The 19,734-nt window shown below is 40.8% G+C and overlaps 4 protein-coding genes across 5 annotated transcripts; 3 read left to right on the top strand and 1 right to left on the bottom strand.

Moving 5' to 3' along the window:
* Positions 1 to 487: 487 nt before the first annotated feature.
* LOC126800417 (60S ribosomal protein L27) lies at positions 488 to 1,157 on the top strand. The gene has a single exon (XM_050527787.1). The coding sequence runs from the start codon at positions 563 to 565 to the stop codon at positions 968 to 970; it is 408 nt and encodes a 135-aa protein (XP_050383744.1). The 5' UTR covers positions 488 to 562; the 3' UTR covers positions 971 to 1,157.
* A 4,928-nt stretch (positions 1,158 to 6,085) lies between these two features.
* Positions 6,086 to 8,173, top strand: LOC126800416 (scarecrow-like protein 23). Its single transcript, XM_050527786.1, has one exon. It carries the CDS (start codon positions 6,381 to 6,383, stop codon positions 7,671 to 7,673), a length of 1,293 nt encoding a protein of 430 aa, XP_050383743.1. The 5' UTR covers positions 6,086 to 6,380; the 3' UTR covers positions 7,674 to 8,173.
* An 840-nt stretch (positions 8,174 to 9,013) lies between these two features.
* LOC126800414 (uncharacterized) lies at positions 9,014 to 12,330 on the top strand. 2 transcript variants are annotated; one of them, XM_050527783.1, is made up of 5 exons: positions 9,014 to 9,032; positions 9,123 to 11,337; positions 11,551 to 11,752; positions 11,837 to 12,015; positions 12,110 to 12,330. In XM_050527783.1, the coding sequence occupies exons 2-5, from the start codon at positions 9,174 to 9,176 to the stop codon at positions 12,172 to 12,174; spliced, it is 2,610 nt and encodes an 869-aa protein (XP_050383740.1). In that variant the 5' UTR covers positions 9,014 to 9,032; positions 9,123 to 9,173; the 3' UTR covers positions 12,175 to 12,330. The 2 variants fall into 2 exon arrangements, with proteins under 2 accessions (XP_050383740.1, XP_050383741.1); XM_050527784.1 differs by lacking the exons at positions 11,837 to 12,015; positions 12,110 to 12,330 and having other exon boundaries at positions 11,532 to 11,586.
* Positions 12,331 to 12,865: 535 nt separating this feature from the next.
* LOC126800413 (COP1-interactive protein 1) lies at positions 12,866 to 19,734 on the bottom strand. The gene is made up of 7 exons (XM_050527781.1): positions 19,598 to 19,734; positions 17,692 to 17,804; positions 14,437 to 17,586; positions 14,065 to 14,307; positions 13,811 to 13,969; positions 13,476 to 13,634; positions 12,866 to 13,332 (listed from the first exon to the last, which is right to left on the bottom strand). Exons 2-7 carry the CDS (start codon positions 17,767 to 17,769, stop codon positions 13,099 to 13,101), a joined length of 4,023 nt encoding a protein of 1,340 aa, XP_050383738.1. The 5' UTR covers positions 17,770 to 17,804; positions 19,598 to 19,734; the 3' UTR covers positions 12,866 to 13,098.

Raw genomic sequence — 19,734 nt, 5'->3', positions numbered from 1 at the left:
AGGCCTTCGATGTGGTACTGACTTAAAAAAAATTGAATCTAAATTTTAATTCCCTCTAATATCTTAAAAGACATGTCAAATGAATTTCAATGCGGTTCTAAACTACAAGTTAGTTTATTAATTAATTACAAGATGAAATCAGATAAAAGCTACGAAACTACATATATATATTTAGGTGTCACATCCAAACTGAAAAACAACAGACATCAAATTTACATGATACGTTAGCATAAGTGTGCTAACTGATAAGTCACAACTCTCATGCAATTCAATATTGTGTCACACTTCTTAAAATATGAACCCCAAATGAAAAAAAAAGAACAAAAAACAACCCCAACTAATTGGTGAACCCGAATGAAAGCCCCAATTTAAACCCCAAAAACACACAAGCTCGAAAAAACTTTACCTGTTAAAAAGCCCAGCCCAAATCTGAAACCCTACTCTCATTCAGCCTCCACCCTACTATATAAGGTTCGCGCTAGGGTTCGCCTCTGCTCACTCCCCCTTTGAGGCGTTTCAAAAACCTTGAGAGAGAAATCGAAGAGCAGACGCCGCCGCCACGATGGTCAAGTTTCTGAAGCCCAACAAGGCCGTGATCCTCCTCCAGGGTCGCTACGCCGGCCGCAAAGGTGTCATAGTCAAGGCCTTCGACGACGGCACTCGCGACCGCGCCTACGGGCACTGCCTGGTCGCCGGAATCAAGAAGTACCCGAGCAAGGTGATCCGCAAGGATTCGGCCAAGAAGACGGCCAAGAAGTCGAGGGTGAAGCCGTTCGTGAAGCTCGTGAACTACCAGCATCTGATGCCCACGCGCTACACCCTGGACGTGGATCTCAAGGAGGTCGTGACACCTGACGTGCTCACCAGCAAGGACAAGAAGGTCACGGCGCTCAAGGAGACCAAGAAGAGGTTCGAGGAGAGGTTCAAGACTGGCAAGAACAGGTGGTTCTTCACCAAGCTCCGGTTCTGAGTGAGAAACCGACGCGTCGTTCTGCTGGAAAATGGTTGTGGCTTTGGGATTTTGGTATCTTTCCAGTTGATTGTGGTGTTTAATATTTTTGTTGTTGAAATAGAACCTGTGTTGAAGACTATTATTATGATGCGGTTTCCGAACAATGTCTAGTTTAATCTAGTTTTATGGGTGCTTTGATATTCTATATGGATCTTTTCTTTTATTACGTTCTGTTTTAGTTATGTGTTGTGATATGATGTGGTTGCTCTATATTGATTGCTGTATGAATGTGGTTCATAGGTTTAGGGTTTGTGTTTTTGTGTAGCAGGGGCTGCAGTGTAATGTAGTCAATTTTGGTAGTGAAATCGTTTGCTGTATAGTTTGAAAGTTCATGCTAGTTGATTCTGGATTGAATGTTATGGTTTTGTATACAGTAGGGCAGTGCATCGTATTCTAATACGGCTCTGCAGAGGTGCATTAGTCTGGGGTTTATTATATTCATAAAAGTTAACTTTTTTATTTTATTTTTTCAAATTCTCAACCATTAGGTTAGTTTTAGTTTCATTCTAAGCTTGGTTAAGTATTTGTCTGGAGTTGTTATGACTGCTAGTAGGCCAACTAGTTTTTCCAGACATTTCTCTAAGGTTTGGTGTCAATGAATTTGGACGCGCCTTCCTGTCCAGTGGTTAACTAGGATGACTTGTGACACTTTTTGATAGTGTTGCTCTGTCGTGAGATATCTGTGATTTTGGTTAAATTGGATGTTGATAAGAACCTGATTCCAGTGTTGAGCTGTTTTGGTCAGTTATTTATGAACAGCATAACAATATGTCCGGTCCCTGTTTTCTCGAACAAAGACCAGTGTTGTATTTTTAGTTAGTGGTCATGCCTATATTTCTTATAGCACGGTCGAAAATTTTCATGACATGGACTATGAAAATTTTCACAGCACGGAATTGCAGTCCTCATCTATTTTCTTATGCCCCTAGCTTCTAGGGCTGTAAAGGTTGATGTCCACAAAACTTGCGGTTTAACGTTCTTTGTTATGTGACATGAGAATCTCATTTAATCAGGGTTGTCTCTGTAGCAACGCTTGTTTTTTGAGGTTCATGCTTTGCAATTTTTAATATTTGGTTAGCATTTGACAATTCTATCATAAATTCATCATCGTGGATGGTTCTTGTTATTTCTGTCGAATTGATGGTTGTCTGAAGTCAAGTATGACTTGAAAACCAAATTTTCTCCGGCTTTTGTTCTGGGACTCTGGGTATTGGCTGGTTTTATCTCGATTATTCTCTCACAACAAGTGGAAGCACTTTTAGGAAGTGCCTGAAGATGTATGCTATGAACTTATGATAGTAGTCTGGTCTGAATGGTGCTCTTGTAAGTGATGGAACTTGTGGAACCTCATTTTGTTGTTGTCCTCTTAACTTTTGGCTCGAGTTTTGGACTTCGCCTTGTATAGGAATATGATGGTGTCTACACATAGAAAAGTAGAGTTCTTTTCGCTGGTGGATGGTTGATGTGAGGTTTTGTCTTGGTTGTTTGGCTCTCCAGCATACCATAACTTGGCCATGATTATAGTCTGAATCGACAATGAAGTAAAGAAATAGTTGCTTCACATGATTAGTCAAATGTGGTATCACTGTATGTACTTGGAAAGTGCATGCCTGGACTTCAGAATTGGCACCCTCTGTTTTATGTCAATCACAAAAATTATTGAACGAGATCATTTACGGGAAGAACTGCTATGGTTGATAGTATGATGAAAATTTGCAACTTATGGTATGGTTCTGGTGGAGTGGAATAAAGATTAAACAGACCACTCGTCCTACTTAAAAGAGGGGTACTCGTGCAAACTATGAATTTCAGTGGAGTCTTGCAGACTGGAGACTGGGTGAAGCAAGACCTTCGTTACTAATATTCCCTCAACTTGTGTAAGGTTTCATCTATTGCTAAATATGCTCGACGACTTGTATTCCCTCAATTTGCCTAAGATTTTATCTTTTGCTCAATATGCTTGAAGACTTGTAGGTCTTCGTTACTAAAATGCTGAACATGACATGACCGGCAATAATAATAGTTAAAGAAGTGATGATTGTTCATATAGAAAAAAGTTTGAATTATTGATGGTAGAACCGAAGCTTATGTGTAGACCAAGCAGGGGAGGGAACCCTCGTACATTTTCCTTTTACATGAGAAATTGTATTTATTTAAATCTTGCATTTGACAACTTAATTTTTATTTTATTTTAGGAAAATGGATATATGTCATCGGGCAAGTCTCCCATACGGTTGAAGTTCACAACTACCGATAATTATGTAGGAGATAAACTCTTATTCAAGTCTAATCTAGACTACTACACTTGATCAATATGACACAACATAAAGTAACCTAGTGGTATATCCGTCTAAGATCTTAATGGTGTACACCAATACTAGTGCAGTGGGTTAAATCATGTACTACCTAAGGAACAAGTATACATGACAAATATCCACTAAACTACTAAACTAACCCGAAGATAGCATTATTAGACAATTGATAAAAATAAAACTAAAAAAGCATAACGAAGTTCGCACATGAATGTAAATCCACTAGGCCCACAGAAAACAACCCTAGACTCCAACCTAAATCCGCACAACGACCGAGTGTACATGGCTGCCAATGTCGACACCACGAGACTTTTATTGTTGCGACGCCGCCAAGTTTTGCAACTATTTCCGCCACTGAGCTTTGGACCCTTATCGCGAGCTTCGTAAGATCCCACAGTCAAGAGCCCGCAAGCCCCCACCACTATGGACTCAACAAAGGACGCATGCAAGCATTCCAAAAACCCCTCCTCCATGAGTTGGCAAAACTTGTCATCGAACCCCAACAATACAAGTCCCCACAACACTTTCTCCACGAGGTCAGGACGAGATCAGAGATCCAAGCAGAGCCATTTTCCTATGGACATTGAAAGGATCCCTCACACAACCCTTTTAAGAGCTATTTTAAATGAATCCCCGTCCGGCAACAAACCACTCGACATTGGTGAGGATAGATTCCACCCCAAATGCCTAGGTTGCTGCCGGATGACGCTATTTGGTATGGGAAAGAAACACCGCCTCTATGTGGAGAGAGAATTCTTCCTTGCTAGGGTTTTTTTTTAAGTGAACTGTTCCACTTTATCATTGCATTTGATAACTTAACTTCAATATTCAAATGATTGCTTTCAGGAATTGTGTTGCTAGTGCTATTGTGGTGATGTGATGAGCATTGCGCTCTGGCTACTCAACATGATTTAATGGAAACTAGCTTGATTCTGGAGTGTTATCAGATCGACGTGGAGGGTTTTTACTCCTGTAGAGATCATGGCTCGGGGTGACATGTATCTCTTTAACGAGCGTGATCTGAATCGAGTGAAGAATGGTGATCCAGGGGACTACTAACATACTATGATCCTTATCAGTGACTATGATATTTTCTCTAACATCATGGCCGTGCCTCTGGATTTTGTATGGATTTGGGTGAAAATCAAAAATATCCCAGTGGTTCTGATGATGCCGGCCACTGCTCGGTTTGTTGGTGAAACAATTGGACATGTTCTGAAGGTCGATTTGAATGGTTTTCTACGCGGGGTGGCTAGGGTTCAAATAACTCTTCCTTTGAATGATCCGGTGTGCTTGGATCGGCACCTTTGCATCTCTCCGGAGGACGTGATCAATGTGGAATACATGTATGAACGTTTACTCGGACGGTGCCGGAAATGCATGATGTTCAATCATTGTGGTTTACCTTGTTCGAGAGAGAATGAAGAGGTCCCTAATATGGTTGCGGCACCTCCTTAGATTCCGCCGGCTCCATCTATGGTTTTTAGGGAAAATGCTCCCCAAACCCTAATCACACCTACTCCTCCGTTGGTTGCTTTACCTAAGGAAAAACGTCAAATTAGTGTGAGGGGGTTCCTATTTCCTCACCTATTCCTCATATCTCAGGTAGTCACCATAACCGCAAGGAGTCGTCAGAGCATGCTGGTAAAAAGGGTACTCATGGTCTCCTTTTAGCTTTGATCTTTTTGTCGCCAACCAAACTTGGGATGCAGGTCAATCTGACTGGTTCTCTGGGGATCAGGCGCACGGGGAAGTTGCCGCCAAAGTTGGGAAGGCCTCGGGGTTCTCAAAATGTGAAGAAGGACCCCAAACGAAGCTTGGACCCGAAGTTAGAGGCAGAGATGATGATGACATTAGCTGAGTTTATGAATAACAAGAAGATGGAGGAGCATATGAGGGAGGGATATGTGCAGATGGAGGCTGGCTCGGTGGCTATTGGCAACGAGGGCTCCATGTGCCAAGATCATGCAAGGGGTTGAACTGATCTCCTAGTTCTACTAGGAAATATCCATCTATGGCTTTAGGGTTTGATAATTCCTTCTTAATCAAGTACACAATTGCTTTTCGGCTTGGTTGTTGATGAGATTGTCAATCTCTAGTGTTGTATGAGTTTATTGCTTTTTTAGATTTCGAGCTTTGGTTATGTCCGGTGTTTTGGACGTTTTTCATACTTGAACTTGGTTTAGTTTTTGCTTTCCTAGTGTAAGTTGGCCTAAGGATGGCTTGTCGTCTTTTTGCTTGACCCTTGCGGTCGTTACGGCGTTTTCCACCTGATAAATTCAATTTATTTCCCTAAAAAAAGATTTAATAGAAACTGGCTAGACTTGCGCTAGCGTTCCGATTCATTGTGAATATCACATTCTAGAAAAAAAATCTTTATCCAAAATCAAGAGGTCTCTGATTAGTAGCATATTCACTACGATTTTATATCACTAACAAAAAGGAGAAGATGTGTTTTAGTCTTTTAGAACTTTCAAGGGTTTTATACATCATTTTCTCTAAATAATATAATGAACCCCTGTATTATCATCTCAATCATCTTGAACCATACAAAGAAGCCTGAAATAATCACCATCTCCATGATAAGAGAGAAGAAACTAATATTCAATAACACAAATCATTGTCAACACCCAAAGACAGGCCTTAACAAAGTCCGAGAATCCAAAGATGATGCACCCTAAACCAATTAACAAAGCCCTAAACCAATATTTAAACCAACCTAATCCATCCCTTATTCTCCCCCTAAACCCCCAACGCAACCAACGGAGTTAACGACAAACCCCAAACGGAGCACCACCACCTAACGGCGACGACGACAACCCCCACACGTGCTAACTGACACGTACCAAAGAAAGAAATGTAATTCCCAAAAAGCCATCAACCTTTCTGCTATTCACTTTTCTCTATTCCCAAACACACCCTCTCCCCTTCTTTTTCTTTCTTCTCTATCTGACACTCCATCTCTGCAAATCTCTCTGTAACAAGCTTTTCATTTGTCTCTTTCCGCTCGAAGCTTTCCCCCTTCTGTATTATTCTTCTCTCCTTCTCTTCCAGTCATGCTTCAGAGCTTAGTCCCCCAATCCTCTATTGCCGCCAACAACCCTACCTCCTCTTCTCCCCCCTCCATGAAAACCAAGCGCGTCGACCGCGACCACGACCCCTCCTCCTCCTCCTCCAAGCGCCCCGCCTTCTCCCGCGACCCCACCCTGCCCGAGCCCCCCGTCGCCGAGAACGAGTCCGCCGGCCTCAAACTCCTCGGCCTCCTCCTACAATGCGCCGAGTGCGTCGCCATGGATAACCTCCACGACGCCAGCGACCTCCTCCCGGAGATCTCCGAGCTCTCCTCCCCCTTCGGCAACTCCCCGGAGCGCGTCGGCGCCTACTTCGCCCACGCGCTCCAGACGCGCGTTATCAGCTCCTGCCTCGGGACGTACTCCCCTCTCACGACGAAAGCCCTAACTGCGGCGCAGTCGCAGCGGATCTTCAACGCGCTCCAGTCGTACAACTCCATCAGTCCGCTAGTGAAATTCTCTCACTTCACGGCGAACCAGGCGATATTTCAGGCGCTGGAGGGGGAGGATCACGTCCACGTCATCGACCTGGACATAATGCAGGGCCTCCAGTGGCCAGGGTTGTTCCACATCCTCGCCTCCCGGTCAAAGAAAATCCGGTCAATGCGGATAACCGGGTTCGGAGCCTCCACCGAGCTGCTCGAGTCCACAGGCCGGAGGCTCGCGGACTTCGCGAGCTCTCTCGGCCTGCCCTTCGAGTTCCAGCCAGTCGAAGGGAAAATCGGAAGCATTTCCGAGCTGAGTCAGCTCGGAATCCGAGAGAGCGAGGCCACAGTTGTGCACTGGATGCACCACTGCCTCTACGACGTCACCGGAAGCGACATCGCGACGCTGAGATCGGTGAGCCAGCTGCGGCCGAAGCTGATCACGATCGTGGAGCAGGACCTGAGCCACAGCGGGAGCTTCCTGGGGCGGTTCGTAGAGGCGTTGCATTACTACAGCGCGTTGTTCGACGCGCTCGGGGACGGGTTGGGTGCGGACAGCCTAGAGAGGCATATGGTGGAGCAGCAGCTGTTCGGGTGTGAGATAAGGAATATCCTGGCCGTGGGTGGGCCCAAGAGGACGGGGGAGGTGAAGGTGGAGAGGTGGGGGGAGGAGTTGAAGCGGGTCGGGTTCCGGCCCGTTTCGCTTGGCGGTAACCCGGCCGCCCAGGCCAGCCTTTTGCTGGGGATGTTTCCTTGGAAAGGGTATACATTGGTGGAGGAGAATGGGTGCTTGAAATTGGGGTGGAAGGATCTTTCCTTGCTCACCGCCTCAGCCTGGCAGCCGTCCGATTGAATGACTTTGACTATCCGGGTCGATTATTTCGATATTGATCGATACCATCAAGCAAACGTTGGGTCATGGAGGCAAAAGGAATATCATTTCTGCTTTGTTTCCTTGGGTGTTTTTCACTGTGCTGTAATTGTTTGAAAGGAGGTAGTTAGGTTTTGTTCTTTAGAGGAAAAGGTCTATAGTTCATGGGGGTCTTTCTATAGTTGATGAAAATTCAAGTGAAAATCAAATGCATTCTTGGTCACTTGCAATTTGTTTAATTCATTGACTAGTTTAATTAAGGTTTGGCATTGTCATGAATCATGATAGGGTGGGAAGTTGCAATCAAGATGGAAGAATATTGGGAAACTCTAATAGAGAAAATAAAACAAGACTTGTCCTCTTTGGTGTGCTCAAAATATGAACAAGAGACTGAAAAACTGTTGCGAAGTATTTATTGGAATTCTTTGTTAGTTTCTGTCAATTCGAAGGACACCATTGATGTTACAAGTTGCAAAAAATTCTACAATACTCGTGAGTGCTACAAATTCCGCATTAATCTTTGTAAATTGAATGATCTGAGAGTGATGAGGATTGAAGCAATAGGGTACCATGTTGGCTTGGATGATTGAGCAGGCAGTCCAGCAGTGAAGACAAGAGAGTGCACATGTAGCTGTACCAAGGAAAACGAAAGCTTATCCTATTATGTCTGGTGTCCCGATATCCTGTTATGCTTCTTTCTTCTCTTCAAGCAATCCCACCTTCAGAGACAAAGAGATCCTGATTTGTGATGCAATAGAGCATCTGTTGCTCCTGTTCGTATTTGATGGTGACTAAATTTATACAAGCCTAAACCATAATGTTGATGAGTAGGGACAATGGTGGAAGGGCAAAGAAGCCTACGACATTCCTTCACATGTCACACATTTATGTTCAGATAAAAAGAAACAGACAATTCATGGTTATTTTTAATTTGTATATTTCACAAATCAATTGTGTTGTGTCATTTCACAACTCAATTGTTAATCTATATATTTCACAAATCAATTTGTTACAACTTACGAAGACATGTGTTGACTTTTTTGTCATCATAAAAGTCGAATAAGAATCATTCATGTTACAAGTTAAGTAGTTAACGGGTAACGACTCACGAGCGACAAGAAAGGTGTAACGGAAATTATTATGATCTTCTAAGTATTCAGATTCAAAATATTTGATGTTGGGCCAACTGTTTGTGTTATCTGGCCGAGCCAGGCCATGAATTGAACCGGGTCGAGCTCTTACGTTGCCTTGGAATCGGGTCGTCCCACATATAAAAACACAGACCCCCTCTCCATTTCTTCGGCACTCCAAAAAGACTGGGACAGCAATCAGCCGACTCAAGTAAGTCACATTTTCTCTTTTGAATTCATCATTCAGTTTTAAATGCATGCAGTGGGCTGTGTTTGATTTAGCTTATTTGATTGCATGCAGCATTATGATCTGGGTAGTGATTGATTGATTGATTGATCATTGTGTTAGAAGATGACATCTTCTTTGGAGGGTTTTGAGCCCATAGCTATTTCCCCAAATAAACAAGACCCAGGATGGAAACACTGTCAAGTTCTCATTAAAACTGGGGACACAAGGGTTGAGGTTAAGAAGTGTTTGTATTGTGGCAAACTGTTTCAGGGTGGAGGGATTAGTAGGCTTAAATTTCACCTTGCTGGTAGAAAAGGAAATGGCCCAATTTGTGATCAGGTCCCTCCCGATGTTCGTGTTTTGATGCTGCAGCATCTGGATGAAAAGATTGCATCTTCTAGGCATAGAAAGAGTCAAGTGGGTGCGAACTTGAGTCGTAGTTTTAGTGGATTAGGCAATGTGCTTACTGAGAATGAAGATACCAGATTGGCTGGAGGACCCGATTTGGTGATTCGTGAGGAAAATGTGGGAATCAGTGGTGATAGTATGACTGATGTGCCTCTTGAGGTTGATGATTGTTTCAGGAGTGATGGTTTAGAGGGACTGACTAGTGTGCCTCTTGCAATAGTTGACTCTTATAAGGGTAATGCGCTAGGGAGAAAAGTTGGAGTACTGAATTCAAGTTTCTTGGAAAATCGAGAGGAGGGTGTTGATAGGCGAGTAGGGTGGAAGGGTGGAAATTCTTTTGTAGCTAGTGGTGCTGGTTTGGGTTCTGGTTCTGCTAATGCTATCAGATTGAGTCATGTCCCAGCTCCTATTCATAGTGAGGTAGACAATCCACTTGTCAAAATCACAAGTCACAGATCAGGTGGTTATCCTGATTCAATTATGTTACATTTTCAAGCTGAAGTTGGCACAAGTAATACAGATGAGCAAAGTAGGAAGAGGGTTAGATATGAGAATGGATCAATGGCTGCCAATGCTGCGACTATAGGCAACAATGGTAAAGTTGAAAAGGCAACCAGTCAGCAGCAGGTTCAGATGGCCATTGGACGGTTTCTTTACGAGATTCAGGCTCCTCTGGATGCCGTGAAGAGTTCTGTTTATTTTCAGCCCATGATTGATGCAATTGCCTCCAGGGGACTAGAGTGTAAAGCACCCTCATATCATGATCTTCGCGGTTGGGTATTGAATGATGCGGTTGAAGAAGTTAAGAATGAAGTTTTTCAGCACACAAATTCTTGGGAAAGGAATGGTTGCACTCTTCTAGTAAACCAATTGAACACCGAAAAGGGTAGGATGTTGCTAAATTTCTCAGTGTACTGTCCTGAAGGAACAACATTTTTGAAATCTGTGGATGCATCCATATTAATAAATTCTCCAGATGCTTTGTACGAGATCCTTAAGCAAGTAGTGGAAGAAGTTGGAGTTGTGCGTGTTTTGCAAGTAATTACAAATAGTGAAGAGCACTATGTTATTGCTGGGAAGAGGTTGATGGATACGTTCCCCACGCTGTACTGGTCTCCCTGTGCAGCTGCTTGCATAAATTTGATACTAGAGGATTTTGGAAAAGTTGAGTGGATAAACTCCATAGTATCACAGGCTAGATCTGTTACAAGGTTTATTTATAAACACGTCTTTCTTTTGAATATGATGCGGAGGTATACTTTTGGAAATGACATTGTGAAGCCGGGAGTAACTCGGTATGCTACAGACTTTATGACTTTGAAACAAATGGCTGACCTTAAATTTAATTTGCAGACTATGGTTACTTCAAAAGAATGGGAAGGGTGCCCTCATTCTAAAACACCAGAAGGATCAGCAATGCTGGATTTATTGACTAATCACACATTTTGGTCTTCGTGCATTATGATCGCGCGATTAACAAATCCACTTTTGCAAGTCTTGAGAATCGTTGGTAGCCAGAAGAAGGCAGCAATGGGATATGTTTTTGGAGGAATGTATCGAGCAAAAGAAACAATCAAGAGAGAATTTGTCAAGAAAGAAGAATATACAGCTTACTGGAATATCATAGATTATAGGTGGCAGAAACTATGGGATCTTCCGCTTCTTGCTGCTGGTTTTTACCTTAATCCAAAGTTTTTCTATAGCATCAAGGGAGACATGAACAAGGTGATTATGTCGAAGATGCTGGACTGCATAGTGAAATTGGTCCCAGATTTGAAAATTCAAGACGAAATTAGCAAAGAGATAACCTTTTACCAAAATGCTGTTGGAGATCTGGGGAGGAATTTGGCAATTAGAGCTAGAGAAAATCTGCTTCCTGGTGAGGATCTCTAGTTACATTGCATTGCTATTATCAAAAAATGGTTCCTGTATTTGCTGGACTGTACGGCAGATATCTAAAAAAGTACATGCCTTTTTGTCAAAAAAAAAGAAGGTTTTATACAATAGAATGATAAATTGTCTATCATTGTAGTTGATTGTAGCTATTTCATCTTTCATCTCATCTCCTTAAAGTTTTCATTGTTCTAAACAGCTGAATGGTGGTCTACATATGGCAGTGGTTGCCCAAATATGGCACGTTTGGCAGTTCGAATTCTCAGTCAAACGTGCAGCTTAGTTCAGTGCAAGGAGAATCAGATTCCTTTTGATCAGTTACACAAGACAAGGAACAGCTTAGAGCATCAACGTCTAAGTGATTTTGTCTTTGTTCAGTACAACTTGCAACTAAGACAGACGTATGTAGAAACCCATACACTATTTGTGTTTCGTAACTTATATTTTTTTGCTAATAAATTTTCTTGTCGGGTTCACAAGAACAGAGAGCACGAGTATGTGGATTCTATGTCATTTGACAACAGTAGCGTTGTTGAAGAATGGGTAACAGAGACCGAAATGTACCTAGAAGACAATGGCAGTACTGATTGGAAGGCAATTGATCCACCCTCTTATAATTCAAGGCTTTTGGAACTTTCAGCTGATGAATGTGACTTGGGTTCAGGTAACTGATATTGTCTGAGTTGTGAACTATCTCGTGTTAGACTCATGATTTATTTTCAGTTTAAATTTCAACTAGAATGTTGATCAATGTACAGGATTTGATGACAACGAGATTTTCTTTGATGGATTGCAAGTGGTCAAAGAAGAAGGCAGAGCATAATGTCCCTAAGCTGATGGGCCAGACTTCATACACAATCTGACAATCTTTACTATTAATGACCCCTTACCTTCAGATCCATCAAAGAAGGTACTGTAACAAAGTAACATGTGTAAATATACTCTCTTTAAAAAAATATAGTAGTATTCCTGTAGAAGTTGCTGATCACCATGATGCTCTTAAGAGTTGAGTCAATAAATAGAACTAGTCTACTTATTAGATCGATATACAAAAAAAGCAAACCAACTCACTCTGATCTATCATTCTGGTGGTGATTAAAGGTTCCAGGAATTATTTTCACAATATCTGCACATTTGTTTGAGGACACTATACTTTTTGTAAAATGACATATTATAACAGACCTGTTGCTTGTGTCGTCATTTCTTTTGCTCCCAGAACCTCACAGCTTTGTTGGTTGGGGATCTCCTGGGCACTGATAGTGGCAAAACTAGGGCACACTGATACTTCAGCATTTCATTTTTAAGTATCTTGTATGATATTGTTGACCTGTACGATCGCATTTCACTCTATTTTTACTAATTTTATCTTAAATTTGAGACAAATGTAAAACCTTTTTATAGCGTCCCTGGCCAACTGAAATATGTTTAAGAAAATTTCATCAACAGGTGAATTTTAAGTAGTACTCGAAGAAGCTGTGAAAACAATATTTCTAAAAGCACCAGCAACCCAATCGAAAATTAGATACAAGCTTGAATAACAATACATGAATTAACTGTGTTTTGCTTCGCAAACATGCAAGGGATATAGGCATCAAAATAACCTCCCCGACCAAAAACCTCAAAAACTATAAGCTTGAAAGCATAAAAACAAAAGCTTTCAACCAGATGAGCATAAATTATGCCAAGTGGAAAATATAAACCAAAACCTGAGAGGTAAAAGTAAAACCAAGACCACAATACACAAAAGCTAATAACTTTTCCCAAGAACTATGCCAAGGATGACAGACACCAGAGCCACTCCGAGTACGACCTTAATGGTCATCATAGGGGAGGCATCAGCAGTGTGAGCAAGGCTCTCTGATGAGGATGATGTTGGAGCAGAAGTTTTTGCTTCGGACTTCTTCTTACTCTTCCTTTTCGATGGAGATGAAAGGGTTGATCCAATGTCCCGGGATTTCACTTCCAATCCTGAGATATCACCCTGCAACAAGATTTAAATATAAGTACCTATACAACTTCTTTGCTGGAAGACTTTGCTTCATGATTCTAGTAATTTTGTGCGTGCCGATCTGTTTGCATTTGGTATATACATGAAGTTTTGATGGGGACTAGGTATAAACATACCCTTTCAGTTATATTGGCATCAGAAAGCTGTAATTTTTGCTCAAGGTCTTTGACTTGCTTGTCTAGAAGTGCGACTTCCTTGTTCTTAGCTTCAAGTTGTTCAAGAGAATGCTTCAATGCCGCTTCTCGTTCCAAGTCCTTTTGAGAATCTGCTTCTTTCTGTTGTTGGGAATCCAAACAAGATAATTTCATCAGGCACAACATTATATATAGACATAAGATATGATACTTTGTTTGGTCTGAACAATTAGCAGCTCTCCAAGCAATAAACATCTTATAGTAAAGTACAAACAGCCTTATAAAGTTATACTCTTATATGATGAGTATTGCCTTACCTTTTCAGAAACAGCGGTCTGAGCAAATTCTAACTCCCTCTGAAGGTGTAGTACTTGCTCATTTAATGCATCTCTATCGTGGACCTTTATTGCATGATCCTCCAATTTTGAAGTCAACTCGGCTTCCCTAGCCACAGCAGCTGCCTTGACGGTTTCAACCTACAATACCGTCATCGAAATCAGAACCAAATAATACAGGATAATAAAATCTTGCATGTCGATTTAGTTGATTGTTGCAATTGATATTAGTCTACCTCTTTCACTAGTTGAGCTTCAGCTTTCACCAACTGTTCTTCGAGTTTCTCAAGAGACTTCTGTAACAAGGGTTTTTCGGCAACCTCAGCCTTGAGATTTTCAATCTCAGATTTTAGAGCATCTCCTCCTGCTTTGTGTTCCTGCAGTTGTTCTTCAAGCTGTGATATCACTTGCTGAAGTTCTTTCTTAGTACTTTGATGCAGTTCATTAAGAAGGTTATTCTCATCCATAACCGATGATATCTGTAACAAAAACATATAGATTTTCAAAATATTGCAGGACTGGAAAGCAACAAATCAATCACTGAGAGTATTATGTAGAAAAGATTCATTATATTAAATTATATACAAATAAAAAGGCTGACTGCAAACCTGAGATTGTAATTTTTGCCCTTCAGAAGAAAGCTGCTGCGTTAACTCTTCTATAGTCTTTTGTGCAGTCTGAAGTTGTTCAACTGTCTCATCCTTCTCAAGGATGGTGGCAGATAATTTAGCTTCTAGATCACTCACTTTGGACTCATATACAGACACTTCATCTGTAAGCTTAACATTTGCCTCGGCTAGCTTTCTGCTCTCTTCTTCAGAGTGAGTCAACTTAGTTTGTAGTTCCTCAACAATATTCTCAAGTTGCTTTAGCTTCAAGAGAGCCTCTTCTAGCTGTACTTTAGTAGTTTCAGAAACTGCAGACAATTCTACAGCCCGCTCTTCATGAACCTTTATTTGGGCTTCTAATTCCAGAATGCGGGCTTCGGCAACAGAATGGAGATCAAAGGCTCTTGAGTGTTTCTCTGTTAACTCCTCAATAGTACTCTTGTGGGAAACAAGCTGTCCAGTAGTGGCTTCTTTATCAGATAGAGCAGAGTTCAACAATTCTTGTAATTCATCAATCTTGCTTTTCAGCTGAACATTAGTCCCAACCAACATTTCATTTTCTGAGAATGATTGAGAAGCTTTGTCTTCTGCTTCCAAGATCTGTTTTCGGAGTTCTTCATTTGCGCTTTCTGAAGAAGCCAATTTACTCAAACTGATATCCAATTCTTCTTTCAAAGATGCAGATTTTTCAGCTGCCGCAGCAACTTTCTCTTCATAAGCCTTCACCTGATCTTCAAGAATAGTAAGTTTCTCAGCAAGAGATTTTGCCTCAGAATCCCTGTTACTAAAGTTTCCTATTGCTTCTTGGAGTTTAATCTCTGAATCCCTCGACAGGGATTCGTGTAGAGATTTAAGTTCTAAGTTTCTTGATGATGTCTGCTCTATCACTTTGCTATGTTGCTCGAGTTGATCCTCTGCCAACTTGAGTTTCTCTATGACCTCACCTTCTCTGATTCCAGCAGCCTCAAGATCAATTTCGATTTTCATCAATTTCTCTTTAGTTTCACTTAATTCATTCTTCAAGACTTCCACTAAATTCTCCGCTTCTGAATACTTCTCAGTCGAGCTCTTTGATGCATCTTCTAACAATTTCTTCTCTTCAGTAGCAATATTCAAGGATTCTGTCAACTCCCTTTCCTTGTCATTTGCCGTCTTCAGTGCAACTTCAAGGCTAGATGCTTTTTCTTGGAATGCCTCAAGTTCAGAAGCGAGTTCAGACACGTTGTTCGAATACTTCTTTGAATCTGCTTCAGCATCCTCACATTTCTTTTCCAATGTGCTTATTTGTTCCTCAAGCTCTTGAATTCTATACTTCTCAGTTTCAAGTAACAACTCCAGCTCACTCGCCTTTTTACTAGCATCCTCCACTTTGGAATGAGACACTTGGATCAAATCTTCGAGTTCCAGGCTTCGCTGATGAATTGTAGTGGCTTTGCCTTCATGTTCAGAGCATTTCTCAGTGGAAATCTTCAATTGCTCCTGAAGCTCCTCATTATGCAAAGATGACTGGTTTAAGGCAGATTCCAGCTGTGTTATTTTCTCTTGGAATTCTTGAACTTGACTGCTCAGCTGATTTTTTTCTGCCTCAACTTCTCCCAATGTTGCAGTGAGAACTGATCTCTTTTCAGAAAGTTCTTCCAAATTTCTCTCAGCTACTCCTTTGTTTGACTCTACCAAATTTAATTGTTGCTCCAGCTCTACATTCTTTTGTTCCACTGATATAAATCGTGTATGAAGCTCTGTCAATTGCAATTTCACTTCTTCTGCTGCTGCAGTTGAGGATTGAATAATACCCTCAAGCTCAAGACTTCTTTGAGTAGCAGTTGCATGTGCAGCTCCTGATTCACTATGTAGCACCTCCAATGACTTCAACTTCTGTTCAAGCTCTACATTGTTCGACAAAGCTTCAGACAATAGAGAATCTGTTTTTCCAAAATTCTCCTCCGAAAGCTTCAATTTTTCTTCAAGATCACTGCACAACTCCTTCATCAGCTGTACATTACCAGTGAGATCGGCCACGGCTGCTTCCACTGCTTCTTTTTCTTTAGTAACTACAGCCAACTTCTCCTGTACAACTACAACCTGTTCTTCATGGGTTTTTTTCGCAGCTTCAACCAATTCCTTGGCACTTGATTCCTCCTGCAGCTTTAGCTTGATTTCTTCCAACTCAGCAACCTTTGCCTGAAGATCTTGTTTGACTGAGGCAAACAGACTCTCAAGAGCTGAAATGTCTTCCCTCACTTGAGACTCAGAAGCCTTTTTCAAGTCCAATTCCCCGGTTAATTCACTTATAAGAGCTTCCTTATCAGAAAGTCGTTGCTCCAAGTCTGCGCCTTGGGACTTTGACAGAACGAGTTCCTCTTGGACAGCAGAAAGCTCAGCAGCAGCAGACTGAAGTGCTTCCTTCACTTTTTCATCTTCGGCAATCTTGTCATACAATCTCTTAAGTTCTTCTTGAATAGAACCCATCTGGTCTTCCATTTCTTTAGCACTCAATTTTGCTACTTCAAGCAGCTTCTCGAACTCCAAGGCCCTCTTTGTCTCAGACTCGGCGTGTGAACCACTTTGCTTGTGCAGCTCCTCAAACTTCTGCATCTCACCAGCAGAACTCTGCAGCTCTTGCTCCAGCTCCTGCATCCTCTTTCTTGAGTTTTCAAGCTCGAGGCTTAGACCATCAAAAGATTCCTTCACCCCAATAAGATCCTTGTGCTTTTCTTCTTGAGTTTGCAATGCCTCTTGCAAAACACTGAGTTGTGAACTATATTTCTCCTCAGCTTCAGTGATCTGCTCTTGCAATTTCTTGTGGCTGAGTTCCAGCTCCTTGTTCTTCTTTCCACTTTCTTCAAGCTTCTCCTTTGTAAGTAAGGCCTCACTCTTCAGCTCAGAATTCTCCGACTCTGATTGCTTCAACACACCAGCCAATCTTTCATTCTCTACCTCAAGTTCACTCATCTTCTCCCGCGCTTCTAATAACTCCCTGCTTGAATTGCTTGTGCTTCTCTCAATAATAGATGGCTTGCTGTCCTCCCCCGCCAATGTCTTTTCAGTTAGTGATTCCTTCTCAACTTTGATGAACTCTCCATCGAAGTTCGCTTCATCCTCGTCTTTCTTTCCTTCTTTTTCAAACAGTAGGACGTCCCCATTTGTCACCTGTATAAAATCATCCGAATCAACACTCAAATCCTATTCAGATTTTAAGAAATGAAATGAATCCTTGAAAAAGGTATAAATCATAAAACACATGATGCAAATTACCTTTTCATTAGTCTCAGCTTCTTCAACGGCCTTCACTGGGATCTCTGCACTCACTTCAGTCACTTGTGTTTCATCCATACTGCAACAAATGTTCAGCTACTCTTCTTGCTTCTCTGAAATTTAAAAGAACATCATGATCTACTTCAATCTTGTTACATGTAATGATATAAATCAAACAACAGTTCTTGTTTTGGATGGAACCAATTAGTTAAATTATAGTGGTACCCTAACATATGATCATGTTGCAAAGGTACAGCATGATAGAGGGCTGATCTGTAATTACATGAAAAAAACAGTACCCATTCGTACCATGTTTGATTTGTGTTCCAAGCAAAAACAAACAACTTGACACTTGACACTTGACACTTGACATGGTACCCCAAACAGGGTTGCCCACCCTAAATCATAGTGGTAGCCCATCAATATCTTTTCAACAGATTTATTTTCTTTCACTCAATTATTTTCTAAATTTCCAAGTCATTTTATTTAGGTAAAAGAAAAATAAAAAATAAAAATAATTTAAAAAATGCAAAAACAAAATCATATCGTTTGTTATTAGTGAAAAATTTGAGGTAAAAGTAAAGAAAATTAGGAGGGTTAAAAATTATTCTCTAAATTTGGTTGGTGTGATCTACCATGTGATGATTTCATGTGGATCCATCTCACAGTCAGTGGGACCCGAGCTTCTTCATTGAAGCTATATATACATGAACACAACTGATCATATATAATATAAGCTTGCACCATTTCACGATCCAATTGATGTAAACAGAAGAAAATGACACATTTTAGTTTCGACATTTCAGGTGAAATTCAAGCAGTTTCCATTGCGGCGAGGAAATAATTGATAAATATAAGAAAAACATTTGTGAAATTTTCAAATACATCAAAATTGAATCATAGTGGGTGGAGCCTGCTTCCATGGTAGGCACTCCCATCCTTTAATTTGTTTTGATCCTTTGTTTATTTGAATGGACAGGTCACAAACCCCCATCTTACTTGAACTGTTTTCTTTCTAGAAATCTAAATTTATGACAAAAAAAAAGTTCAGGAAAAAAAAGGGTCCAAAGAATCTTTCAATGGTCTTAAAGCTGCATAGACAGGTAGCTTAGCCATCATTTTCATTTTTTCTAATTTTGATTTTTGGCATGGCCTTGATCACTTTTGGCTCTCTAACAAACACAAATAATCAGAGAACTGAAAGATCAATTTTTTTTATATCTCTTCTAAAAGAAAAGGAGGCATATCAATTATGACTGACAAATAGGAAAAAAAGGAGAAAAGGGTGCCCAAGTCTACAATATGATAATGATCTTAGAAATTCCACTAATTGAGGGGATGAATCAAGATTAGTAATAATGTAATAAAACTGGTAATTTCATACTTTATTAAAATTTAATACTTCGATCTAATTATACAGCTGACGAATAAAATCCCAACCAAACACACCTCAATAAAAACAAATAAAAAAACCGTAAATATATCAATTTAGAATTTACAGATTCAGTTCCCTTCCTTGAACAAAGATCTCAAAGCTAGTACTGGTCAAACAAGAGTAAACCAATCCCAAATGAACTTGGAGCTTCCACTGATCCATGATCAATGTAATGGGATTCTTCCAAATCCTTTCAAGACAAAAACTTTGATAACAAATGATGATCTAATCCACACAACAAAGATCAAATGCTTAGTTTCAAACCACACCTATATGATCAGTCACCCAGATATCAAACTCACATAAAGATCAAAACTTGATACTTAAATCAACAAAGACAAGATCAAACACCACATCAACTCTACACATGAATCATTACAACATGAAACAGCGAAACCAGAAACAGTAAGTAACCCAGAAAACAGAGCAGGAATATAAACATATGTAGAAGAATAAGTGATCAGGTTTTACCTGATGAAGATGATTGCTTGTCTTGCTTAGATATCTGGGAAGCTTATTGTGTTTTGTTGTCTGTTTTACGAAACACTGGAAAATGTCTCGGAAAACAAAACTGAAATGGGAGTGATTAGGAGAAGACGATGATGAAA

This window comes from Argentina anserina, chromosome 6, assembly GCF_933775445.1.
Source record: "Argentina anserina chromosome 6, drPotAnse1.1, whole genome shotgun sequence".
Taxonomy (NCBI): domain Eukaryota; kingdom Viridiplantae; phylum Streptophyta; class Magnoliopsida; order Rosales; family Rosaceae; genus Argentina; species Argentina anserina.
Note: the sequence above shows the minus strand (reverse complement) of the source record. Positions and strands in the feature narration are given on the sequence as shown.